Genomic DNA, 27565 nt, shown 5'->3' on the forward strand with positions numbered 1-27565 from the left:
ATGGTGAGAATAATCTCTCCTTTCTCCTTAAAGGTGCACTCGTTCACTACAGAGTCAGAGAGAGACAGGTGGACGGACAGTCAGGCGAGAGACAGGTGGACTGAGTCAGAGAGAGAGACAGTGGACAGACAGTCAAAGAGAGAGACAGGTGGACTGAGTCAGAGAGAGAAAGACAGGTGGACTGAGTCAGAGAGAGAGAGACAGGTGGACTGAGTCAGAGAGAGAGACAGGTGGACTGAGTCAGAGAGAGAGACAGTGGACAGACAGTCAAAGAGAGAGACAGGTGGACTGAGTCAGAGAGAGAGAGACAGGTGGACTGAGTCAGAGAGAGAGACAGGTGGACTGAGTCAGAGAGAGAGACAGGTGGACTGAGTCAGAGAGAGAGACAGGTGGACTGAGTCAGAGAGAGAGAGACAGGTGGACTGAGTCAGAGAGAGAGAGACAGGTGGACTGAGTCAGAGAGAGAGACAGGTGGACTGAGTCAGAGAGAGAGAGACAGGTGGACAGACAGTAACAGAGAGACAGATGGACGGACAGTCAGAAGTGTTGTAGGGTCTCTTTAATAGAAGCGGTTTCCATCATTTCTGAACATGAAACTGATTGTGAGGTCACAGAAACAACCAGAGCACATCAGTCTACAATACAGACTGGTCTATAGTCTATTCATTCATTCTCGGCTCTGACACCAGCTTGAAATACACTTCTTCATGTTACCATACTATAACTTCATTGATGACTTTACAAGGAATCTATATGTTAGGGGTCAAGGAAGGGTCAAGAGGAAGTGAAGGTTACTGTGAGAGAAAAGGGGCACCGAGTATATGACCCTGGTCAGCTGAGTAAGGTGAACAGGAGGTCACTGATACACATGGAGAAGAAGTCACCGGATAAAAGAGGAACTGCTGGCAGACGGCTCGAACGCCAACACACCGACGCAACATATAGGCAGTATTGGGCAACAGATGGCAGTTCTGAGAAGATGCACCCTGATCTCCTCTTGACATTTAAAGGCCTGTTTGATCATGTGTAAAATGTGCTTGCAGCGGAGGCATCCAGTGGGGGGAATAAACTTGGTTCGAGTTTTTTCTAGTCGTCCGTTTGAGTTTTTACTCTGTTCAGAACCTAACAATACATTTAATAACAGTAAAATGTCTTTACAAATACCCCCCCCCCTTCTTAAAACTCACCTAACATGTTGTGCAGTACACACACCTCTCCCCATCACTGTATACACTCAGCGCAGACTATTCCCGTAAGATCAACAAAAAAAATGCATAAATAAAATGTCAAATTGAAAATAAAAAGTCATAAATATACAGTTCTGATTGTAATGATGGCTTTTCTACTGAGCTGGCTGGCTGGCGAAATGAACACAAGGTTAGGTAGACAACATGTCAACATCTCTGAGGAGTGGATATGGAACAATGAAAACAGAAAGGTCAGTGCGGTAACTGTAGTTATTGGTCATGTTTCTGTAACATACAGTATCATCAGTCATACAAACAACATTTTACATCAACATAACTAAAAATCACATCTATACAATAAAAACATTTAGCATGATTCAGAAATTCCCCCCAAAATAATCACACACAATGTGTGTGTGTGTGTCAGCTCTCTGTGGACGTCATCATGTCCTCTGTTCCCTTCAGGATGAGAGGAGCTCCCCTGGTCTTCTCCACCAGCTCCACATCACGATTCTCAGACGTCTGGAGAGGGATGGAGAGGCAGGATGAAGGGGATTAGGTGGAGGACGAGGAGAGAAGGAATGAAAGGAGAAAGAGAGGGAGTTAGTAAGGTTCAGCGATCGGAGAGAGGGAGAGAGAGACAGATGAAGAAAGAGAGAAATACAGTGTGGTGTCTTTCACAGAGTTAGGTGTTCAGTAGCGTCATCTCTGCTTCTCTCTCTCCATGACCAGCACAGCAATAAACTGGATCACAGCACGTACAGATATCATCCCTGCTTCTCTCTCTGACAAGCACAGCAATAAACTGGATCACAGCACGTACAGATATCATCCCTGCTTCTCTCTCTGACAAGCACAGCAATAAACTGGATCACAGCACGTACAGATATCATCCCTGCTTCTCTCTCTGACAAGCACAGCAATAAGCTGATCCCGATATCATCCCTGCTTCTCTCTCTGACAAGCACAGCAATAAGCTGGATCACAGAGCGTACAGATATCATCCCTGCTTCTCTCTCTGACAAGCACAGCAATAAGCTGGATCACAGAGCGTACAGATATCATACCTGCTTTTATCTCTGACAAGCACAGCAATAAACTGGATCACAGCGCGTACAGATATCATACCTGCTTCTCTCCATGACTAGCACAGCAATAAACTTGATCACAGCGCATACAGATAGGAGACACAATACAACCAAGCTATAACCTAAATAAAACCCAACTATAACCCACAACCTATTTATTTAGCCATTTCTGTGGGTGGCAGGTAGCCAAGAGGTTAAGCGTGTTGGGCCAGTAACCGAAATGGTTGCTAGTTTGAATCCCCGAGACTACTAGGTGAAGAATCTGTCAACGTGCCCTTGAGCAAGGCACTTTGACCCTAACTGCTCCTGTAAATGGCTCTGGATAAGAGCGTCTGCTAATTGACTAATATGTTTAGCTTCTAGTTTGTGTCCTTATTCTCGTTCCTAGCAGCATCATAAAAGACAGACATGATCAAGCGATGGCCGCACCCAGCTGCACGATGCCGCCAGGCATAACCAAGCGATCAGGCAGACAGACACAGATAAGGAATGTATTCATTTTTCTGGCTTTATTTTCCGATGTTTTGGTACAAAAATAAAACTAAAAAACAGTAACAGATTTTTTTAAATGAAAGAGAAAAAAAACTGTTTCTCTGTTAAATGGAGTATTATTACATTTTTTGCAATTTTTTAAAATATGTTTTCATACGTGCTTATGAAAATAATGCATATTAACAGGCATATTTATAAAAAAAAATCTAAATATTTCGAATATTCATAACCAGCATTTCCCTTTTATAGTTTCTCAGGTATGAACATTTTCCCTTTTCAGAGATGATTTCAGCCAGTAATGGTGAGAGTTGGGGTCCGTCCCAATAATCTCCTTTCTCCTGAAGGGTGCACTCGTTCATGACATTCCACACATCTGACAGCATTGGATTGGTGGAGGCATGGGCTAGAGGGAGTTCCCACCATATTTCTAATACCAGTCATTTCCTTTCAAATCAGTGAAGGGAAGTGAACGAGTGCACACTTTGGGAGGAAGAAGAGACAATTGGGACGTGGCCCAGGAGTGTAGAAGAGGACTTGCTTTCACTTAACCACTGGGGGGCGCTAATGTATATCACACTTTTGTGTTTGTTTGTGTGTGTGTGTGTGTGTGTGTGTGTGTGTGTGTGTGTGTGTGTGTGTGTGTGTGTGTGTGTGTGTGTGTGTGAAGAATTACAGTCCGTGTCATGGGTGGGGTAAGTACGAGGGGAACATATTTCACTGTCACCAGAGTTAGTGCAGAATAGCGTGCGACACTGAAATGTTTCCCCTCCCTCCTGTATTGTGCCGTTTGTTCGTTCTCCATTAGTGACATCACTGACAGGATGTGTAAACGTTTAACTGGTGTTTGTGTGGGGTACTGTAAACACACACAGAGAGCAACGACACAGTGATGAGTCAGCCGTGTGTTTGTTTGTTTGTGTGTGTGTGTGTGTATGTATACACACATGCCATAGCTACAGGTCACAGGAAGCATGACAAATAGTCAGACCCGTTTTAACCACTTTAACATCTGGTTTACATCCCACCAGGCTGTCCAGGGTGACAGACAACCTTCCAACAACGTTATAGAGACATTGTCACTATATAGAAAGTCTGTATGGAATGTCGATACAGGTGGCAGTCAGCCTTCCAACAACGTTATAGAGACATTGTCAGTACTCAGAAAGTCTGTATGGAAAAGAGTTGCATCAGAGTCCAGTATGGACCCAGGTGAAGACCAAAACATTCACTGCAGGGGCTGGCCTTACTCAACCGGACTCATTCAAGTCTTGGCGTTGCAGAACGTCTCTTTCTCTCTAGACACACAGATTGGGACAGTGCATCTGCATTAGAAGCTGCCCAGCACCATGTTAACAGAGTAGAAATCAGCCCCATCCCTCTCAATCCACTCACAACATTATGTTTGATCAGGTCTCTTTTTCCAAACAGCACGTAGACTGCCCCCACATCTAGTTTCTAATAACACGCAGTCCCTTCTCCAAACAGTACATCTACCGTTAGTTTCCAAACAATAACATCTGCATGATTAACTATTCATATGGTTCTATATTGATTAGAACAGAGACTGATATGGCTGGTATGTTACAGTGTACAATACAAGCTAGCGCAACATACAGTATTATAACAACGAGCCTACAAACACTCAAACACGGCATATTCTCTGTTTGCTTGTAAAGGGAGCGGGAGATACCTCGTCAGCTGTACAACTGAATGCCTCCAACCGAATGCGTCTTCCGCATTTAACCCAACCCCTCTGAATCAGGAGGTGGTTGTCGTCGAGGCCTGGTTGTTGTAGGGCTATTTTGTGACATTGTTATGGTAGTTGTTGCACTGTAATTCTGTCGTTGTAGGCGTTTTAGTGGTATTGTGTAACGTTGTCGTTATTGTAGGTGTTGTTGTTGTATTGTGTTACGTTGTACTTATTTTAAGTGTTGTCATGGTATTTTGTTATGTTGACGTTATTGTAGGTGTTGTCGTGGTATTGTGTTACATTGTCGTTGTTGTAGGTGTTGCCATGGTATTGTGTTACATTGTCATTGTTGTAGGTGTTGCCATGGTATTGTGTTACGTTGTACTTATTTTAAGTGTTGTCATGGTATTTTGTTGACGTTATTGTAGGTGTTGTCGTGGCATTGTGTTACATTGTCGTTGTTGTAGGTGTTGCCATGGTATTTTGTTACGTGGTAGTAGTCATTTTTGTGGTCTTTTGTCCATTGTAGTTATTTTTTAAATGTTTTGTTAAGTTGTAGTGGTTTATAGTGGTGTGTCAGTGCATGGGGGTTGCTATGGTATAGTTTGGAGGCCATAACGTTGTTGTTACGGTGTAGTTGATGTCATTGTGACCGTGTAGCTACGTTGTTGTCACAGGACTGTTAGCTAGTCGTCTGAGTGGGCATGGTATTGAACGTTGCTATAGCACCCTGTCAATGTTGACATTTTTACGGTGTAACTGCTTGTTACGTCGTCATCGTACGTCTGTCACCTATATATGTCAACGGTCCTCGTCTAATCGTCTGTGTCCGAGTGGTCGCCGTGGGGACTTATATGATTGTTGTCGTCGTTGTGGTTGTCGTGGTGATTGTTGCCGTTGCTCTCAGAGAGTACCTCTTGCTCCAGGGTGTTGCAGCGCATGCCGGACAGCGTGTCTCTGTGGCCGGCGCCGCCGCGGCGACACAGGCAGCAGAGGATCCTCTTGAAGGTCTGTAACATGTCCGTGTCTCTGAAGCTGTAGATGATGGGGTTGACCAGGGAGTTACACTCAGCCAGGACCAGACAGTACTTCTCATAACGCAGCACCTGGCACGATTCACAGCCCAGACCATCCAACATCAACAACACCAGGCCCGGGGTCCAGCAGATCACAAAACAACCTGGAGGAAAGGGGGGGAGGGGAGGGGGAGGAGAGAGAGAGAGAGAGGAAGGGGAGGAGAGGAGGGAGAGGAGAGGGGGAGGAGGGGGGGGGGGGGGAAGGAGAGAGAGGAGGGGAGAGAGAGACAAATGTAAAAATTCAGCTGGTCAGTGAATAGTGTACAGACAGAGTCAGTATCCACTGTCAGTGTGTGACTTGGGGTTGGTCGGACAGATCTGATTTCATTATGATAATATTAAATTACACAATTTTACGCCTCAGGAATTCATACTGTACACACACACACACACACACACACACACACACACACACACACACCAGTGACAGAGAGGGAAGGGGAGGTTGAAATGGAGGAGTGTTTTTGTGTCGAGGTGGTTTAACTATGCTGTTCCCTGTCAGGACATGCACAGACATTCCTCGCTCACATTTTTGTTTACCTATCCTTGTGGCGACCAAACAATTGATTCCCATTCAAAATCCTATTTTCCCTAACATATAACCCTAAACCTAACCCCGAAGCCTGAATTAGCTTTTTTCCTTGTGAGGACCGGCGAAATGTCCCCAATTGTCTGAATGTTCTTTGTTTTACCATCCTCTGAGGACTTCTGGTATCCACTAAAACCCAAAACACACACAGCCTCGATCACTCACACTTGCCATGCCAGAAAGAGAGACAACCAGAAATTCAAGGATTCCGTATGAGCCTATATGTGAGAAACAGAGACGTCAAATTCCTTCTCGAGGAATTTAATCAGAAGTTAAAAATGCTGGAGCAGAAGCTTGGAAGAGGGAGAGAAGCAGGAAAGAGGAGAAGGAAGGAAGGAAGGAGGAAGGGAGGGAGAGAGTGAGGGATGTGGGGGGGAAGTAGAGTGTCTGGTTAAACGAGTTAGGACAAGCCAGAGAGGTGCCTGAATGCCAGAGAGAGAGAGAGAGTGTGTGTGTATATGTATATACAGTTGAAGTCAGAAGTTTACATACACTTAGGTTGGAGTCATTAAAACTTGTTTTTCAACCACTCCACAAATTTCTTGTTAACAAACTATAGTTTTGGCAAGTCTGTTAGGATATCTACTTTGTACATGACAAGTAATTTTTCCAACAATTGTTTACAGACAGATTATTTCACTTATAATTCTCTGTATCACAATTCCAGTGGGTCAGAAGTTTACATACACTAGTTGACTGTGCCTTTAAACAGCTTCCAGTAAATGATGTCATGGCTTTAGAAGCTTCTGATAGGCTAATTGAAATAATTTGAGTCAATCCACTATACCTGTGGATGTATTTCAAGGCTTACCTTCAAACTCAGTGCCTCTTTGCTTGACATCATGGGAAAATCAAAATAAATCAGCCAAGACCTAAAAAAAAAATATCGTAGACCTCCACAAGTCTGGTTCATCCTTGGGAGCAATTTACAAATGCCTCATCTGTGCAAACAATAGTACGCAAGTATAAACACCATGGGACCACGCAGCCGTCATACCGCTCAGGAAGGAGATGCGTTCTGTCTCCTAGAGATGAACGTACTTTGGTGCCAAAAGTGCAAATCAATCCCAGAACAACAGCAAAGGACCTTGTGAAGATGCTGGAGGAAACAGGTACAAAAGTATCTATATCCACAGTAAAACGAGTCCTATATCGACACAACCTGAAAGGCCGCTCCGCAAGGAAGAAGCCACTGCTCCAAAACCGCCATAAAAAAGCCAGACTAGGGTTTGCAACTGCACATGGGGACAAAGATCATACTTTTTGGAGAAATGACCTCTGGTCTGATGAAACATAAATAGAACTGTTTGGCCATAATGACCATTGTTGTGTTTGGAGGAAAAAGGGGGAGGCTTGCAAGCCGAAGAACACCATCCCAACCGTGAAACACGGGGGTGGCAGCATCATGTTGTGGGGGTGCTTTGCTGCAGGAGGGACTGGTGCACTTCACAAAATAGATGGCGTCATGAGGTTGGAAAATTATGGGGATATATTGAAGCAACATCTCGAGACATCAGTCAGGAAGTTAAAGCTTGGTCGCAAATGGGTCTTCCAAATGGACAATGACCCCAAGCATACTTCCAAAGTTGTGGCAAAATGGCTTAAGGACAACAAAGTCAAGGTATTTGAGTGGCCATCACAAAGCCCTGACCTCAATCCTATAGAAAATGTGTGGGCAGAACTGAAAAAGCGTGTGTGAGCAAGGAGGCCTACAAACCTGACTCAGTTACACCAGCTCTGTCAGGAGGAATGGGCCAAAATTCACCCAACTTATTGTGGGAAGCTTGTGGAAGGCTACCCACTGGCTCCAGGTCATCTATAAGTCTTTGCTAGGTAAAGCCCCGCCTTTTCTCAGCTCACTGGTCACCATAGCAGCACCCACCCGTAGTACGCGCTCCAGCAAGTATATTTCACTGGTCACCCCCAAAGCCAATTCCTCCTTCGGTCGCCTTTCCTTCCAGTTCTCTGCTGTCAATGACTGGAACGAACTGCAAAAATCACTGAAGCTGGAGACTCATATCTCCCCCTCTAACTTTAAGCACCAGCTGTCAGAGCAGTTCACAGATCACTGCATACAGCCCATCCAACTACCTCATTTCCATACTGTTATTTATTTTTTTGCTCCTTTGCACACCAGTACTTCTACTTGCACATTCATATTCTGCACAATTATCACTCCAGTGTTTACTTACTAAATTGTAATTATTTCGCCACTATGTCCTATTTATTGCCTACCTTCCTTATCTTATCTCATTTACACACACTGTATATAGACTTTTCTATTGTGTTAATGACTGTATGTTTCTTATTCCATGTGTAACTCCGTGTTGTTGTTTGTGTCGCACTGCTTTGCTTTATCTTGGCCAGGTTGCAGTTGTAAATGAGAACTTGTTCTCAACTGGCCTACCCGGTTAAATAAAGGTGAAATTAAAAAAAAGAAGAAAAAAAAGTGAGCCAAGTTAAACCATTTAAAGGCAATGCTACCAAATACTAATTGAGTGTATGTAAACTTCTGTGATGTGATGAAAGTAATAAAAGCTGAAATAAATCATTCTCTCTACTATTATTCTGACATTTCACATTCTTAAAATAAAGTGGTGATCCTAACTGACCTAACACAGGGAATTTTTACTAGGATTAAATTTCAGGAATTGTGAAAAACTGAGTTTAAATGTATTTGGCTAAGGTGTATGTACATTTCCGACTTCAACTGTGTGTGTGTGTGTGTGTGTGTGTGTGTGTGTGTGTGTGTGTGTGTGTGTGTGTGTGTGTGTGTGTGTGTGTGTGTGTGCCCCCCGTCCCTCCTCACCCAGGATCATAGACACAGTCTTCATCAGGTTGAACACAGTCTCCTTGTGTCGTATCTGGCTGGTGTGCTGAGACATCCTCTGGCTCTTGTGTCTGACGTACACAAAGATCCTGGTGTAGGCAGCCACCATGAGAGAGAAGGTGAACAGGTTGAGCACAGCCCAGAACACCAGGTAGGAGCGTTGGTACATGGGGGCCATGGTGGAGCAGTTGTCCAGGTCACACACACAGTGCCAGCCCATGGTGGGAACCAGGCCCATGAAGATGGCTAGGCCCCAGATAGCGGCGATGAGCAGCACCACGCGGCGGTTGGTCATCTTACTGTGGAGCTGAGACGATATATACTTTATTAGTCCATAACAGATGGAAATGTTCCTACTGCTTTCTCCCGACCACTCTGATATACCTCTACTGTAATATCAACACACACACACACACACCTGCATGGTGAAGATGGTCTGGTGGCGCTCCAAGGCGATGGCCAGGAGGTTCAACACCGATGCTGTCAGACTGGAGTCGATCAGGGTCTGGAGGGAGGAATAATTCATCTATACTTGAAGGGTTTTAACGTATTGATGGAGATAGGACAGTTGAGAGGAGACAGGAAAGGTAGGAGAGATGGAGAGTCAGAAGACCAGAGGGTGGATTACAACCCACGCTGACTGGTAAACTTGGCTGTACAGTCGTGGCCAAAAGTTTTGAGAATGACACAAATATTAATTTCCAAAGTGTGCTGCTTCAGTGTCTTTAGATTTTTTTGTCAAATGTTACTATGGAATAATGATTTATAATTACAAGCATTTCATAAGTGTCAAAGGCTTTTATTGACAATTACATGAAGTTGATGCAAAGAGTCAATATTTGCAGTGTTGGCCCTTCTTTTTCAAGACCTCTGCAATCCGCCCTGGCATGCTGTCAATTAACTTCTGGGCCACATCCTGACTGATGGCAGGATGAATTCTTGGAGTTTGTCAGAATTTGTGGGTTTTTGTTTGTCCACCGCCTCTTGAGGATTGACCACAAGTTCTCAATGGGATTAAGGTCTGGGGAGTTTCCTGGCTATGGACCCAAAATATCAATGTTTTGCTCCCCGAGCCACTTAGTTATCACTTTTGCCTTATGGCAAGGTGCTCCATCATGCTGGAAAAGGCATTGTTCGTCACTAAACTGTTCCTGGATGGTTGGGAGAAGTTGCTCTCGGAGGATGTGTTGGTACCATTCTTTATTCATGGCTGTGTTCTTAGGCAAAATTGTGAGTGAGCACACTCCTTTGGCTGAGAAGCAACCCCACACATGAATGGTCTCAGGATGCTTTACTGTTGGCATGACACAGGACTGATGGTAGCGCTCACCTTGTCTTCTCCGGACAAGCTTTTTTCCGGATGCCCCAAACAATCGGAAAGGGGATTCATCAGAGAAAATGACTTTACCCCAGTCCTCAGCAGTCTAATCCCTGTACCTTCTGCAGAAAATCAGTCTGTCCCTGATGTTTTTCCTGGAGAGAAGTGGCTTCTTTGCTGCCCTTCTTGACACCAGACCATCCTCCAAAAGTCTTCGCCTCACTGTGCGTGCAGATGCACTCACACCTGCATGCTGCCATTCCTGCAGCTGAATCAACTTTAGGAGACGGTCCTGGCGCTTGCTGAACTTTCTTGGGCGCCCTGAAGCCTTCTTCACAACAATTGAACTGCTCTCCTTGAAGTTCTTGATGATCCGATAAATGGTTGATTTAGATGCAATCTTACTGGCATAAATATCCTTGCCTGTGAAGCCCCTTTTGTGCAAAGCAATGATGACGGCATGTGTTTCCTTGCAGGTAACCATGGTTGACAGAGGAAGAACAATGATTCCAAGCACCACCCTCCTTTTGAAGCTTCCAGTCTGTTATTCGAACTCAATCAGCATGACAGAGGGATCTCCAGCCTTGTCCTCGTCAACACTCACACCTGTGTTAACGAGAGAATCACTGACATGATGTCAGCTGGTCATTTTGTGGCAGGGCTGAAATGCAGTGGAAATGTTTTTTGGGGATTCAGTTCATTTGCATGGCAAAGAGGGACTTCGCAATTAATTGCAATTCATCTGATCACTCTTCATAACATTCTGGAGTGTATGCAAATTGCCATCATACAAACTGAGGCAGCAGACTTGGTGAAAATTCATATTTGTGTCATTCTCAAAACTTTTGGCAATGACTGTACATGTGTGCCGGGTGAACCCGGCACTAACTGCTGGACCACAGCGGCCACAAGGGTCCTTTTTTCAACTATGTGGGCCTTTTGCTCATAATAACCCAGTAAGCATAAATCACACAAACCTACAGTACTTTGACAGGAAAAGTTTTCCCAGTTTGACAGAAAAAAATGTGGATTAATCGATTCATGGGCCCTAGCAAGCATCAACTCAGGGACGGACCAGGATCAGAAATCAGCCCAGGCTTTTCTGACATGCCGGCCCATTTTTTCCTCAAGGACCTCATCACTAGCTAAATAATGCTAATTATGTGGAAAAGAAACTGCCCTTTGGCCAGTCCATTTCTGCATCAACTAATCCTATGGGAAGAACTTGTCTTGTGCTCCTGGCTTACTGGCCATTGGTTCTTGGGACAGATTGAGGGTCCAGGGTTAGTTAGGGTGTGTGTTGGACTCTCCTACCTGGCGTACAAACCACTGGTTCTTGGACAGCTTGATGGTCCAGGGCCCAGTGTGGAACATCAGGTGCAGGTAGGCAATACCTGAGAACAGGTCTGCTGCCGCCAGGTTGCCTAGGGGATAGTAGACAAGAACATTAGTAGGGTTGCTAAGGGGGTAATATTACTGGTAACTTTCTAAAATGAACCAGTAAACTCCTGGATTTTAGGGAATTTCCACAAATATAAAGAATATGACATAAATATGACAAAATGTTTTGAAAGTATAATTTACCAAAGATTTTGTAGATTTAAAAATGACCAAAACTTCTGAAAATTCTGGTAAGTTTGGTAAATGAGTGGGAGCAGCTGCTAATTGACAGACACACACACCCTACCTAGCAGATAGTAGATAGGGAAGTGGAATCGTCGGTTGATGAAGATGGCCACCATGACCAGGATGTTGGCCAGGATGACGATGACAGACACACCCATGCCCAGGCTCACCACCACGTAGTCCCGAGGACGCCAGTGGGCGCTGATGTTCTTGCCACTATGTTCGTAAAAGAACTGCACTGTACGGTTGTAGTAGCACCCGGGGATGTCATCTGTCAACTTGTCCATCTTGACCAATCAGAGGGGGTGGATGGGGTGGAGCGTAGAGTGGGCAGGAGTTAAGTGGAGTGAGGGGGACCAATTGGATTGTCCGGACGGATGAGTGGTGGCGGGGGTTGGAGTGGATGGGACTCGCCCTATTGGTGGGTTGGGGGTGGTCTCGCCATGAGGGGTGGGAGGGAAAGGATGGCGTCCAGTTTGATTGACGTCTATCTCCTCCAATCGTGTGTGGGCTGAGACGTTTTCCCTTCTCTTTGGTCTGTTGGGGGAAAGAGAAGTAGAATATTTAACAACATAGTTGAAGACACACACACACACTCTATTTTAATTATGACTAGCGTTAGGAGTTTGTCCTTTGGAGCCTTCAACTCGGGTCTATAGACTTTCCTTTAGAGCCTTCAACTAGGGTCTAGAGACTTCCCTTCAGAGCCTTCAACTACGGTCTAGAGACTTTCCTTTAGAGCCTTTAACTCGGGTCTATAGACTTTCCGTTAGAGCCTTCAACTAGGGTCTAGAGATGTTCCTGGTCCTGAGGCTAACACTGATGAAACACCTTCCCTGTAACAAACATCTCTACAGCAGGTTGCTCTGGTCCTGAGGCTAACACTGATGAAACATCCTCCTGTAACAAACATCCCTACAGCAGGTTGCTCTGGTCCTGAGGCTAACACTGATGAAACATCCTCCCTGTAACAAACATCTCTACAGCAGGTTGCTCTGGTCCTGAGGCTAACACTGATGAAACATCCTCCTGTAACAAACATCTCTACAGCAGGTTGCTCTGGTCCTGAGGCTAACACTGATGAAACACCTTCCCTGTAACAAACATCCCTACAGCAGGTTGCTCTGGTCCTGAGGCTAACACTGATGAAACACCTTCCCTGTAACAAACATCTCTACAGCAGGTTGTTCTGGTCCTGAGGCTAACACTGATGAAACACCTTCCCTGTAACAAACATCCCTACAGCAGGTTGCTCTGGTCCTGAGGTTAACACTGATGAAACATCCTCCCTGTAACAAACATCTCTACAGCAGGTTGTTCTGGTCCTGAGGTTAACACTGATGAAACACCTTCCCTGTAACAAACATCTCTACAGCAGGTTGTTCTGGTCCTGAGGTTAACACTGATGAAACACCTTCCCTGTAACAAACATCTCTACAGCAGGTTGCTCTGGTCCTGAGGCTAACACTGATGAAACATCCTCCTGTAACAAACATCCCTACAGCAGGTTGCTCTGGTCCTGAGGTTAACACTGATGAAACACCTTCCCTGTAACAAACATCTCTACAGCAGGTTGCTCTGGTCCTGAGGCTAACACTGATGAAACACCTTCCCTGTAACAAACATCTCTACAGCAGGTTGTTCTGGTCCTGAGGCTAACACTGATGAAACACCTTCCCTGTAACAAACATCTCTACAGCAGGTTGTTCTGGTCCTGAGGCTAACACTGATGAAACATCCTCCCTGTAACAAACATCCCTACAGCAGGTTGTTCTGGTCCTGAGGTTAACACTGATGAAACATCCTCCCTGTAACAAACATCCCTACAGCAGGTTGTTCTGGTCCTGAGGCTAACACTGATGAAACATCCTCCTGTAACAAACATCTCTACAGCAGGTTGTTCTGGTCCTGAGGCTAACACTGATGAAACATCCTCCCTGTAACAAACATCCCTACAGCAGGTTGTTCTGGTCCTGAGGCTAACACTGATGAAACACCTTCCCTGTAACAAACATCCCTACAGCAGGTTGCTCTGGTCCTGAGGCTAACACTGATGAAACACCCTCCCTGTAACAAACATCTCTACAGCAGGTTGCTCTGGTCCTGAGGTTAACACTGATGAAACATCCTCCTGTAACAAACATCCATACAGCAGGTTGTTCTGGTCCTGAGGTTAACACTGATGAACCAGCATCCCTACTGCAGTGTTGACTGTAAACAAGGCTTCCTGCTGGGGTTTAGATAACACCAACATTCCTTCTACCTCAGTGTATGATCTGTGTAGTCTTTACTGAACCAGGGGAGTTATTACCGATGTAGTGATGTCTTGATTCTAGCAGGTTAGTGGACTGAAGATAGTGATTTACAGTAACCTAACTAGTCTCTCTCGACCTCCCTCCCTCCCTGGGCTCTACTCTCCTCCTAACAAAAGAAACAACAGAGCAGCTTTCTGGAGCAGAGAGACACACCTCACAATTACAGAATCCAGCAATGTAACCTAATCTCAATCCAAACACACAGCAACACACACACACACACAGACAGCCTCAGTGCCCCACTCTACGACTGTGAGACAGAGGGAGAGAGAGGGAAACAGAAAGAGATTGAAAGCGGAAGAGGGGAAACGAGAGAGGGAAGATTAAATGTATACAGGAGAGGAATGGAAGAGACTGAAAGGGAAAGAAAACATGAAGGATTGGGGGGGGGAGAGAGAGGTGTTAAATAGCTGAGTTGGAGTCAGAAACAGAGGAATGCAGAGGGAGTGTTTGTGGTGTGTGAGTGTGTACTAAGAGATGGTCATCTGGCCTCGAAGTCCCTCCCACCAGTCTCCCTATCTGACCGCTAAACAGAATGGAAGTACAGCTCTCCCTCTCTAAAGCACCAGATATCTAAACCACGACCACCAGCTAACCTTCTCCTGACATAATCATCCGGACTTTAAGTAGCAGACATCTTAATCCACAGCCACTCAGAGTAGTGTCTGCACTTTGCAGAAGAGCACTTAAAATGGGAGGCCCCAGAGGAAATCAAACACATGACCCTGGCATTGCGAGAACCATGCTCTACCAACTGAACCATACAGGACCTCTACCCTGATCTGACTGTCCAACTGAACCATACAGGACCACTACCCTGATCTGACTGTCTAACTGAACCATACAGGACCTCTACCCTGATCTGACTGTCTAACTGAACCATACAGGACCTCTACCCTGATCTGACTGTCTAACTGAACCATACAGGACCTCTACCCTGATCTGACTGTCTAACTGAACCATACAGGACCTCTACCCTGATCTGACTGTCTAACTGAACCATACAGGTCCACTACCCTGATCTGACTGTCTAACTGGACCATACAGGACCTCTACCCTGATCTGACTGTCTAACTGAACCATACAGGACCTCTACCCTGATCTGACTGTCTAACTGGACCATACAGGACCTCTACCCTGATCTGACTGTCTAACTGAACCATACAGGACCTCTACCCTGATCTGACTGTCTAACTGAACCATACAGGACCTCCACCCTGATCTGACTGTCTAACTGAACCATACAGGACCTCTACCCTGATCTGACTGTCTAACTGAACCATACAGGACCTCTACCCTGATCTGACTGTCTAACTGAACCATACAGGACCTCTACCCTGATCTGACTGTCTAACTGAACCACTACCCTGATCTGACTGTCTAACTGAACCATACAGGACCTCTACCCTGATCTGACTGTCTAACTGAACCACTACCCTGATCTGACTGTCTAACTGAACCATACAGGACCTCTACCCTGATCTGACTGTCTAACTGAACCATACAGGACCTCCACCCTGATCTGACTGTCTAAGTGAACCATACAGGACCTCTACCCTGATCTGACTGTCTAACTGAACCATACAGGACCTCTACCCTGATCTGACTGTCTAACTGAACCATACAGGACCTCTACCCTGATCTGACTGTCTAACTGGACCACTACCCTGATCTGACTGTCTAACTGGACCATACAGGACCTCCACCCTGATCTGACTGTCTAACTGAACAATACAGGTCCTCTACCCTGATCTGACTGTCTAACACTCACAGCAGAATAAACAGCTGTAGGACTACTAAGTGCTTATACGTTCTGACAATCTGTTTTGTGTCACTGTGTGTACCACAATGAGCATGGAGTAAATAAAGAAAATTCTCTGGTTTTCTGAAGAGGTCAGACAAGATTGTAGCCAAGCATGGACAATCTCAAGGCTACAAGTCCATAGCCAGAGACCTTGATGTTCCTGTTTCCACCGTACATAATGTTATCAAGAAGTTTAAGGCCATGCCACTGTAGTCAACCTCCCAGGACGTGGCTGCAAGAGAACACTTGATGGAAGATTGCAGCGACGGATTGTTTGAAAAGTGGAGAAAGCACCTCGATCAACTGCAACAGAGATTCAAGCTGACCTTCAAACACACAAGGTACGACAGTTTAAACTCTGTCCATCCGTCTCCAACTCAATGAAAGGGGGTTATATGGTAGGAGACCCAGCAGGATCCCACTGCTGAGAGAGAGACATCAGAATTGGCCAACACACATCCGAACATTTCAAAATCCTTCTGGGAGAATGTCCTGTGAACAGATCAGACCAAATTAGAGATTTTTGGTAAAGCACACCATCTCTAAGTGTACAGCCTTCAAAGACAAGAACCTTCCCTACAGTCAAACATTGAGGAGGTTCAGTGACGTTTTGGGGTTGCTTTGCTCCCTCTGGCACTAGACACTAGCTCATATCCTGCTTAGGGTCTCCTTCAGAATAAGATGCAGCTTTGATATCCCACTCATGAGTATCCCTGTATCCATGAATAAACAGAATATTCCTAATTTAAATATATGGGTTAAATGGAATAGTAACTGAAATATGGACACTGGACTGGCCTATAACCTGCAGCGGAATTATGCATTCCTTGCAGTGAAATGAAACAAAATGTTAATGTCGTCTCGGGAACAGGAGTGTAGAAATGATTTCTTTCTTTCAGCATCTCTTGAGGAAATGTGAATGTAATGTGTTATCCTTATCACTGTTATGCCAGCAGACAGTATTTCAACCACAATATATGCACCCAAGACCAACTGAAGTCTTAGCTGGAGACAAAACAGTTTCAGATACCTAGATATCGGGTAGGATTACCTCACAGATCCATCCATCTATCTAGGTATCTGGTAGAATTGCCTCACAGCTCCATCCATCCATCTAGGTATCTGGTAGAATTACCTCACAGCTCCATCTATCTAGGTATCTGGTAGAATTACCTCACAGCTCCATCAATCTATCTAGGTATCTGGTAGAATTACCTCACAGCTCCATCAATCTATCTAGGTATCTGGTAGAATTACCTCACAGCTCCATCAATCTATCTAGATATCTGGTAGAATTACCTCACAGCTCCATCAATCTATCTAGGTATCTGGTAGAATTACCTCACAGATCCATCAATCTATCTAGATATCTGGTAGAATTACCTCACAGCTCCATCTATCTATCTAGGTATCTGGTAGAATTACTGCACAGCTCCATCCATCTATCTAGATATCTGGTAGAAGTACCTCACAGCTCCATCTATCTAGGTATCTGGTAGCAGTACATCATAGCTCCATCTATCTAGATATCTGGTAGCAGTACATCACAGCTCCATCTATCTAGGTATCTGGTAGAAGTACATCACAGCTCCATCTATCAAGATATCTGGTAGAATTACCTCACAGCTCCATCTATCTAGGTATCTGGTAGAAGTACATCATAGCTCCATCTATCTAGATATCTGGTAGCAGTACATCATAGCTCCATCTATGTAGATATCTGGTAACAGTACCCCCCAGGACAGTGTGTACACAGTTCAAATGAAACATGGATTTATAAACTCAGCAAAAAAAATAAATGCAGTTGACAGTGAGAGGACATTTATTTTTTAATAAACACAGTGGTGTCTGACATTATTTACACCCTTGATTAGGAGAAATAAATCACAAATACTGAGCTATATTGTATGTGAAAAATAATGCTTAATTTTGTTTAACAAGTAATACATTTTTTCTGAAAAAGGTAGGGGTCAAAATTATTGACACCCCTAAAGACTCATAAATATAGTAGTCAAAAGTTTAGTATTTGGTCCCATATTTCTTGCATGCAATTACTACAGTGTGTGACTCTACAAACTTGTTGGATGCATTTGCAGTTCGTTTTGGTTGTGTTTCAGATTATTTTGTGCCCAAAATAAATGAGTAGTAAATAATGTATTGTGTCATTTTGGAGTCACTTTATTGTAAATAAGAAGAGAATATGTAACTAAACACTTTACATTTTAGTCATTTAACAGACGCTCTAATCCAGGGCGACTTACAGTTAGTGCATTCATTAACATTGCTAGGTGGGACAACCACATTTCACAGGAAGTACATCCCTCAGTAAAGTCAGAGAGCTAGTAAGGGGGGGGGGTGCGCTGCGGGATTATTTAAGATACTCTTTGAAGAGGAATGTTTTCAGATGTTTTGGGAAGAGGGGCAGGGACTCTGCTGTCCTAGCTTCAGGGGGAGGCTGGTTCCATCATTGGGGAACCAGGAGAGAGAAGAGCTTGAACTGAGCTGAGCGGGAGCTGCCCTCCCGTAGGGGTGGGAGGACCAAGAGACCAGAGGTGGCAGAACGGAGTACTCAGGTTGGGGTGTAGAGTTTCAGCAGAGCCTGAAGGTAGGGAAGGCCACTTCCTCTTGCTGCTCCGTAGGTAAGTACCATGGCCTTTTAGCATCCACACTTCTAAATTAATGTGGATCCAGTGATACAATATGTATATTTAATTGATTTTAAAGTCAGGCTATAACACAACAAAATGTGGATAAAGTCAAGGGATGTGAATACTTTCTGAAGGCTCTGTACATACCAAACATAGGCTCTAGTAAGGGGACTCCTAGTCTTCACCCTGTAGCTTAGATTGTCACTGGTAATTTCACTTCCCTTACATGCTTTTAACGTGTTCCCATTGTGACTCCTGGTGCGTTACACTACAGGCCTAGTATGTTTTAGTTGTAAAAGACAATTATTGTTATTAGATGCCTTATTCTTATCATATTTTTTCATTCCAGACCAATATCCCTGAGATAAATATAGTATTTAATGTTATGATAGCATGACTTTTTGTTGCATATTGTTTTTTTTTACCTTATTCGTTCAGTAAAGGTATTGTTTTACTAATATGACAATACTAGTGTATGTCCCTTCTCTGCAAGGCTTTGGAAAACCTCCCTGGTCAATGTGGTTCAATCGGTGTTTGAAATTCACTGCTCGACTGAGGGACCTTACAGATAATTCAACGTGTGGGGTACAGAGATGAGGTAGTCATTCAAAAATCATGTTAAACACTATTGTTGCACCCTGAGTCCATGCAACTTATGTGACTTGTGTTGGAAACTAACTAATTGAGTTGAGGATGTTTTAGTATGTTTATAATCATATAACAAAGGGGGCCTGTCTCTGAGACAGAATGTTTCCATAAGGGTGAGATAGGAGTCATACAGTATGTTAGAGCCAATTGATTGTAAACTACTGCCATGTAACACTGTCTTATAGCTTCACCGTTTTATATCCATATATATGTTATAACTTCACTGTTTAATATCATTATATTATCTCAGTGTTATAGCTTCACTGTTTAATATCATTATATTATCTCAGTGTTATAGCTTCACTGTTTAACATCATTATATTATCTCAGTGTTATAGCTTCACTGTTTAACATCATTATATTATCTCAGTGTTATAGCTTCACTGTTTAACATCATTATATTATCAGTGTTATAGCTTCACTGTTTAATATCATTATATTATCTCAGTGTTATAGCTCCACTGTTTAATATCATTATATTATCTCAGTGTTATAGCTCCACTGTTCTATATCCTTATATTCTCTCAATATGTGACTGCGGCAGGCTGCTAGAACGTATACTCCCTAGTGTCAAGGCTTCTCCTGACTGATAAGAAGACAGGAAGGTGGGTGGAGGAGAACCAAAGGTTCTGGACTCAAGCTGGGACAATAACACCACCTGTCTAGCAACCGAGATTAATTATACATCCTAGACTCAGGAGGGGGAGGGCTTATCTGAGTAGAGGGTACAAACAGAGGTTATAAATATATGCGCGTACAATCCCTGGTTTGAATGCAGGCTGTATCACATCCGGCCATGATTGGGAGTCCCATAGGGCGGCGCACAATTGGCCCAGTGTCGTCCGGGTTTGGCCGGGGTAGGCCGGGTAGGCACGAGAGTGTTTTTTCTTGACTGATTACCATTTGATTGATGTGTATTGGATGTCATATCATTTTAAAGGGCTGTTTCTCAGCTTTCAAAATATGTATCATACTTTCATATATGGTTTGACACCAGTAAAGTATTCTCATTAAGATACGCAGAGATCATGGTCTCAGAAAATTCAGGAATTCCAAAACTCTCCTGCCGATGATGCAACAATGCCAATACCCAGTTAGCTGGTGTTCTAAAGCCTAGTGTTTCATTCCCCTTTAACTGAGAGTGACAAACAGAGAGCTGGCAGTTAAAAATGGCCCATGCTAAAACACCTACATCCTGTAGCTTACCACACGCACAATAATATTATTGTGCGTGTGTGTGTGTGTGTGTGTGTGTGTGTGTGTGGTACACTGTTCTGTTGCCTTACAAACCAAAGAAGGCTACCAAGCCAACACAGTCAGTTGTAAGAAACTATGGCCCCAAGACCAAATTCTGAAATTTACAGTCAGTTGTTCTTCCATATAGACTGTGTTGTTTTGTTCAGACTGTGGTAACATGTTAAAGAGTGTGACATCACCAGAACAGGCTCAGTGGCTGTTATAAAAGTCTAGAGTCATGATCCAGGGGTCATCCATGTGTAGGTTGGTGCTGGGAGGGGGTACTAAAGAGTGTGTATGTGTCTCTCAGAGAGAAGGGAAGTGAGGAGGTGACATGATTTCTCTGTACTCAGAGGAAGAGAGATCTTCGATCTTTAACTCTTAAAAGTCTAAGCCATTGGGGGGGAGAAACACATTGAATAACACATTAATTAAATGGCAAAGAAAACAGTCCAAATAAAAATCAGAATGAATAAGGTTCTGAGGTGTCTGTCCTTATATCTAGTAGATAGAAGATAAGGAAATCTGGTTTGTTTTCACACGTTTTTGCACACATATTTCACTTTTTTTTAGGGAAGGCACAAAACTACCTTCATACTTCGCAATTTTTTAATATTTTTTAACTGGTACCGGTTACCTTCAGACGAGTTCTGTGAACGGAGAACACAATCGTGTTCGTGAGAGCCATCTTTCCATAGAGTGGTCATAATAGTTTGTAGGTAAAACCATTCGGATTAGTGATGCACCTATATGACATTTTTGTCCGATACCCGATATTTATCCTTGCCAAAAAAAACGGTAATGATACCGATAACTGATATTTAAAAATGTTGCGGCCTTTTAAGCATTCTAGTACAGTTAAATCGTTAACACACACACACACATGGACGCAGCGGTCTAAGGCACTGCATCTCAGTGCAAGAGGCATCCCTACAGTCCCTGGTTCGAATCTAAGTTGTATCACATCCAGCCGTGATTGGGATTGCCATAGGGCGGCGCACAATTGGCTCAGCGTCGTCCGGGCCGTCATTGTAAATAAGAATTTGTTCTTAACTGACTTGACTAGTTAAATAAAGGTTACACACGCCACACATTTACGTATGTTCCCATTACCAGTAAAACATAACCAAAACCTATTTCTTTCACTTACTTGCTGTGCTGTTTCATTGTTCATTTGTTCAGTCGTTTCATTCTCAACCAGGATTTCTATGGAACTCCGTTTGGGTCTTTGCGTGTCAAAAAAGATACGTCAAATTAGACTATCTGACGTGTTGACCAATCAGGACCTGAATATGACTGCACTTCAAATAATAATTTAACCTGTTAGGGCTAGGGGGCAGTATTTACATGGCCGGATAAAAAACGTACCCGATTTAATCTGGTTATTACTACTGCCCAGAAACTAGAATATGCATATAATTATTGGCTTTGGATAGAAAACACCCTAAAGTTTCTAAAACTGTTTGAATGGTGTCTGTGAGTATAACAGAACTCATATGGCAGGCAAAAACCTGAGAAGATTCCAAACAGGAAGTGCCCTCTCTGACCATTCCTTGGGCTTCTTGGGTCTGTTTAGTGAAAACTTAGGATCTTTGCTGTAACGTGACACTTCCTACAGCTCCCATAGGCTCTCAGAAGGCGGGAAAAAGCTGAATGATGTAATTCCAGCCCCTGGCTGAAAAACATTAGCGCCTTTGGTAAGTGGTCTATCAGAGGACCATCAGACTGAGGCGCGTGCACGGGGCGACCTCATGTTTTTATTTTCTCTCTCTTTGAGCTAAAACACAGATTCCCGGTCGGAATATAATCGCTTTTTTACGAGAAAAATGGCATAAAAATGGATTTTAAACAGCGGTTGACATGCTTCGAAGTACGGTAATGGAATATTTAGATTTTTTTTGTCACGAAACGCGTCGGGCGCGTCACCCTTCTTTACCCTTTCGGATAGTGTCTTGAACGCACGAACAAAACGCCGCTATTTGGATATAACTATGGATTATTTTGAACCAAACCAACATTTGTTATTGAAGTAGAAGTCCTGGGAGTGCATTCTGACGAAGAACAGCAAAGGTAATAACATTTTTCTTATAGTAAATCTGACTTTGGTGAGGGCTAAACTTGCTGGGTGTCTAAATAGCTAGCCCTGTGATGCCGGGCTATCTACTTAGGATATTGCAAAATGTGCTTTCACCGAAAAGCTATTTTAAAAATCGGACATAGCGAGTGCATAGAGGAGTTCTGTATCTATAATTCTTAAAATAATTGTTATGTTTTTTGTGAACGTTTATCGTGAGTAATTTAGTAAATTCACCGGAAGTTTGCGGGGGGTATGCTAGTTCTGAACGTCACATGCTAATGTAAAAAGCTGGTTTTTGATATAAATATGAACTTTATTGAACAAAACATGCATGTATTGTATAACATAATGTCCTAGAAGTGTCATCTGATGAAGATCATCAAAGGTTAGTGCTGCATTTAGCTGTGGTTTTGTTTTTTGTGACATTATATGCTAGCTTGAAAAATGGGTGTCTGATTATTTCTGGCTGGGTACTCTGCTGACATAATCTAATGTTTTGCTTTCGTTGTAAAGCCTTTTTGAAATCGGACAGTGTGGTTAGATAAAGGAGAGTCTTGTCTTTAAAATGGTGTAAAATAGTCATATGTTTGAAAAATTGAAGTTTTCGGATTTTCGAGGAGTTTGTATTTCGCGCCACGCCCATCATTGGATATTGGAGCAGGTGTTCCGCTAGCGGAACGTCTAGATGTAATTAAGTAGCTGGCTAGCTATTTATTTTCATGAACTGCAGTTCAATTTCAATTGGCAAACAACAAGTTGCAACCTAGCTAATACTTACACAAAGATTCCTAAATCATTGCTAAGAATAATGAAAATGACTGCAATTTTTACTGGTCATTGTTTTCAGGCTGGTTGTATTGGTGCTAGCTAGGTACCAAGCTAAAGCTAGCTACCCTAGAAGTTGCAGTCGTACAAATTATGCTTTATTACCAAAGCGGTATTGTAAACATCGTTCGTGGCCAGTGTTTGCTTGTTTTCAGACTTTTTTGTATAGCTTTGACAGTGCTACTGTATCTTTTCTGGCACGCAAAGACCCACACGGCGTTCTATAGTATGTATGTCGAAAAGCTAATAGCAGTGACGCTATTACTGTGTAACTCCGGTAGGGCAACATCTGAAAAATAGCGCACTTGTTAGTGTGTACCGGTGCTCGACCAGTCGGCGAAAGCCGACATCACCCACAACAGAGAACGGTTGATTGTCAAGGGCAATGAATTCCATTATCTTGGCTTTAATGGATTTCGCCTTTGAGTTGTCTCGCTGAAATGTTCTTACTCTTTCAAATGCCTCCTCGACTTATTGACTGCTCGAGCCACACAGCAGCCATTGTGGGCTAGGTTAGGAATGCTGCGTTGCAGAGTAGCGCAACATTTTACGTGGCATTATTACGTCATGTACCTACTTTGTACAGGTATGCACAGTAGCTTTGACATAGGTTTCTAACATCGGGCGTTAAACTAGACATCGGGCCGATACCAATGTTGCCGTTTTTAGCTAATATCGTCCAATTCCGATATGTTCACCGATATAATGAAACGTTTTCGTGAGAAGACCGGTTTTCAGTATATCTCAATGTCTGACAAACAATGCTGTAGCTCAGCCACCTTCCACCACAGATGCAGAAGTGAGACGTCGGCGGATGTTGTGATTTGAGACGCATCCAATGCAACAAAACATATATTTCTAGATTAAATTGACAGATTCTGATGGGGATGACCGGTGTGTCAATCGACTCCAGGGAGTTAAACAGATTCTGAGAGGTGTGCGTGTGTACGTGTGTGTGTGCGTGTGAGATTAAGAAAGAGGAAGTGTGTGTCTCATATATCAGAACTCTAAACACTGAGCTGTCTGATTTATACTTCCTGTTATGCCAGAGTGTGTGTGTGTGCGCGCGTACTGGGAAGAATCAGTAAACACTAGTTTGAATGCAAGCAGGTCATTACAGATGGAGACACACCCTTTGCGGTAGCCTCATCCCTTCTTCCCTCTCTCTCTCCTTTCTTCCCTCTCTTCGTGTTTCTTAAAGGAAAAGTGATTTTTTTTTTTACAACCAAATCTAAAAACAAATATGTAAATGGAATGTTCTAGAAGTATCCAACCTGTATTTGGTTGTATTCCCCGTAGTGTGACTCGAGCCGTCTCGCCTACACAGCTGTTCCATTCACCGTGTAGACTGCTGCTACATGTAACTCCCAAAATAAAGGAAACACCAGCATAAAGTGTGTTAATAGGGCATTGGGCCACCAGAACAGCTTCACTGCGCCTTGGCATACATTCTACAAGTGTCTGGAATTTCCTGTATGGAAGTAACCCGTGCTTCAGTTTCAATATACTTTCTACCCCTCTTTTACTAAAGTGCGCCCTTTATTTTGGCAGTTACCTGTAGAATGGACGGAGAGGTATCGCTGGAGGCACATCAAAATGGAATACAGCGTTGTGGTCAAAGTTCACAATGACACGATGTCATGTGTAGTTATAACTCTGTTATATTAGTCTACATTCTACTGTCCAGTCTGTCTAGTTATAACTCTGCTATATTAGTCTACATTCTACTGTCCAGTCTGTCTAGTTATAACTCTGTTATATTAGTCTACATTCTACTGTCCAGTCTGTCTAGTTATAACTCTGTTATATTAGTCTACATTCTACTGTCCAGTCTGTCTAGTTATAACTCTGTTATATTAGTCTACATTCTACTGTCCAGTCTGTCTAGTTATAACTCTGTTATATTAGTCTACATTCTACTGTCCAGTCTGTCTAGTAATAACTCTGTTATTTTGTATTAGCCTGGGTTAAACTGATTACCACATAGTCAGTCCACCCAGAGAAACCAATGTAGGGTCAGTTCAGCTCTCCCTAGTCCTGTAGCCTTTAACATTGAGTCAGTATAATACAGCAATCCTGTCTGTGTGTGTGTGTGTGTGTGTGTGTGTGTGTGTGTGTGTGTGTGTGTGTGTGTGTGTGTGTGTGAGTCAGATGGGCCCCCTATATGCGGCTCCTTGCAGCGAGCCTCTTCTATTCTTGTCATACAACTACACACACACACACACTCCCCCTCTCTCCTCCTTCTGCGTTATCAGTCGAGATGTTGTTTCGTTCCAATCTTACCGAGAATTAAGAGCAGTTTCATCCGCAAGCGGAAAGTCATTTTCTAGTTTCCAAACAAACCCCCCACCTTATCTTTCTATTACATCAGAAGGCTGGCCACAAGAATGACTTGACGTGAGAGAGATGTTGACTGTTTTCTGAGAAACAAAAGGTGTTTTCTTTGTTCACATCTCCAACCGTGGGCTAAAAGTGGGCCCACCACTAGTTGACTTCCAGGATGCAGGTCTAGTTTACTTCCGTCTCCCTGTTCCTCACTTTACACTGTCACTATTCAGATCCTCTTATTTACACAGACAAAACCCCATCTCTTGACATTTAGTTAACTTCTTTTTGTGATATGTTAAAGTGATAGGAGGTAAAGAACATGGTACATATTGACCCAGCTGGAGACCCTCTGTATCTGTCCCTCACCTGTCTCCGTGTCTGCCAGTCTCTCACCTTCTGCCTCAGCCTCTGCCTGTCTCTCACCTTCTGCCTCAGCCTCTGCCTGTCTCTCACCTTCTGCCTCAGCCTCTGCCTGTCTCTCACCTTCTGCCTCAGCCTCTGCCTGTCTCTCACCTTCTGCCTCAGCCTCTGCCTGTCTCTCACCTTCTGCCTCAGCCTGTCTCTCACCTTCTGCCTCAGCCTGTCTCTCACCTTCTGCCTCAGCCTCAGCCTGTCTCTCACCTTCTGCCTCAGCCTCTGCCTGTCTCTCACCTTCTGCCTCAGCCTCTGCCTGTCTCTCACCTTCTGCCTCAGCCTGTCTCTCACCTTCTGCCTCAGCCTCTGCCTGTCTCTCACCTTCTGCCTCAGCCTCTGCCTGTCTCTCACCTTCTGCCTCAGCCTCTGCCTGTCTCTCACCTTCTGCCTCAGCCTCTGCCTCAGCCTCTGCCTGTCTCTCACCTTCTGCCTCAGCCTCTGCCTCCCCTGTCTCACCTTCTGCCTCAGCCTCTGCCTGTCTCACCTTCTGCCTCAGTCTCTGCCTGTCTCACCTTCTGCCTCAGTCTCTGCCTGTGTGCAAGTGGATGTGTTTGAGTTGTCTCCCCCCCTCTCACACACACCTTTACAACGATAGGCTACCAAAGAGATATGAGCAATCAACAGTCTATCTGTGGTGAGCTCTGTGTAGATCTACAGGGGGCAAAGCAGTGCTGGACAGGGCAATCACCGTGGAGGAGCCGCCCGGCGCGCGGGGGGGGGCAATAAAAACAACCTATAACACCGTGAGGTTAACTCTGACCACATAAAATCTATATATTTTACAGCCTATATCCGGGAAACAAGCACAAACACTACATGCACAGGTCAACTCTTGCATCCGTGCAGTTAACACGGAATGTCACGCGAAACAGCGGTGGAACCGCGAGCCAGCCAGCGAGACACAGCAAAACCGAGAATATTTAACAAAGGTTATTAACAGGGTTTTTTTCCGTAAGGAAAAACTCCACAACCATTATCCAAAAGTGCTGAGAATGCACAATGTTCTTTTACGACTTGTTTTTACGAGTTTATCAAGTTAAACCAGTCATTAAGGCCTATAACGTAGCCTAAATTAAGCTTTTCGCATGTAGCCTATCCGAGTTTAGCTTTCACTCACTAAACAATGAAAATGTGCTTTCGTTAAAACTAAAATCATATCAAAATATCAAATTCCTTACCTTAGTCTTGCCTTAGCTTCTATCCCTTCATATCCGCTTCCAGAAACGAGTTTAGTCTTTGTTTAATCCATAAATTTGTTTTAAAATTACAATCCAAATTTGACTTTCGAGTGACTTTGGTCGTTTGGCTGCAGTTTACCTGTGCGCGGTAGAGAAAGGGTGCGGCGGAGCTTGTCTCTGTCAGAATGTGGCTTGG

The 27565-nt window shown here is 43.8% G+C and overlaps 1 protein-coding gene across 3 annotated transcripts; it reads right to left on the minus strand.

Moving 5' to 3' along the window:
• Positions 1-544: 544 nt before the first annotated feature.
• LOC106592905 (lysophosphatidic acid receptor 2) lies at positions 545-27565 on the minus strand. 3 transcript variants are annotated; one of them, XM_045710066.1, is made up of 7 exons: positions 27370-27565; positions 11958-12433; positions 11585-11694; positions 9371-9457; positions 8932-9259; positions 5372-5637; positions 545-1709 (listed from the first exon to the last, which is right to left on the minus strand). In XM_045710066.1, the coding sequence occupies exons 2-7, from the start codon at positions 12181-12183 to the stop codon at positions 1611-1613; spliced, it is 1116 nt and encodes a 371-aa protein (XP_045566022.1). In that variant the 5' UTR covers positions 12184-12433; positions 27370-27565; the 3' UTR covers positions 545-1610. The 3 variants fall into 3 exon arrangements, with proteins under 3 accessions (XP_045566022.1, XP_045566024.1, XP_045566020.1); XM_045710068.1 differs by lacking the exon at positions 545-1709 and adding an exon at positions 2759-4062; XM_045710064.1 differs by lacking the exons at positions 545-1709; positions 27370-27565 and adding an exon at positions 24724-26238 and having other exon boundaries at positions 2759-5637.

This window comes from Salmo salar, chromosome ssa02 (genome assembly GCF_905237065.1).
Source record: "Salmo salar chromosome ssa02, Ssal_v3.1, whole genome shotgun sequence".
NCBI lineage: Eukaryota > Metazoa > Chordata > Actinopteri > Salmoniformes > Salmonidae > Salmo > Salmo salar.

What these genes read in the sequence shown, in the direction of transcription:
- LOC106592905 (XM_045710066.1), bottom strand. Translation starts at nt 12,183, where the DNA reads ATGGACAAGTTGACAGATGACATCCCCGGGTGCTACTACAACCGTACA. An exon ending in CCCTATCTACTATCTGCTAG is followed by an intron (nt 11,695 to 11,957) that starts GTAGGGTGTGTG and finishes ACTATCCCCTAG; the next exon opens with GCAACCTGGCGGCAGCAGAC. An exon ending in GACTGTGTCTATGATCCTGG is followed by an intron (nt 5,638 to 8,931) that starts GTGAGGAGGGAC and finishes CCTTTCCTCCAG; the next exon opens with GTTGTTTTGTGATCTGCTGG.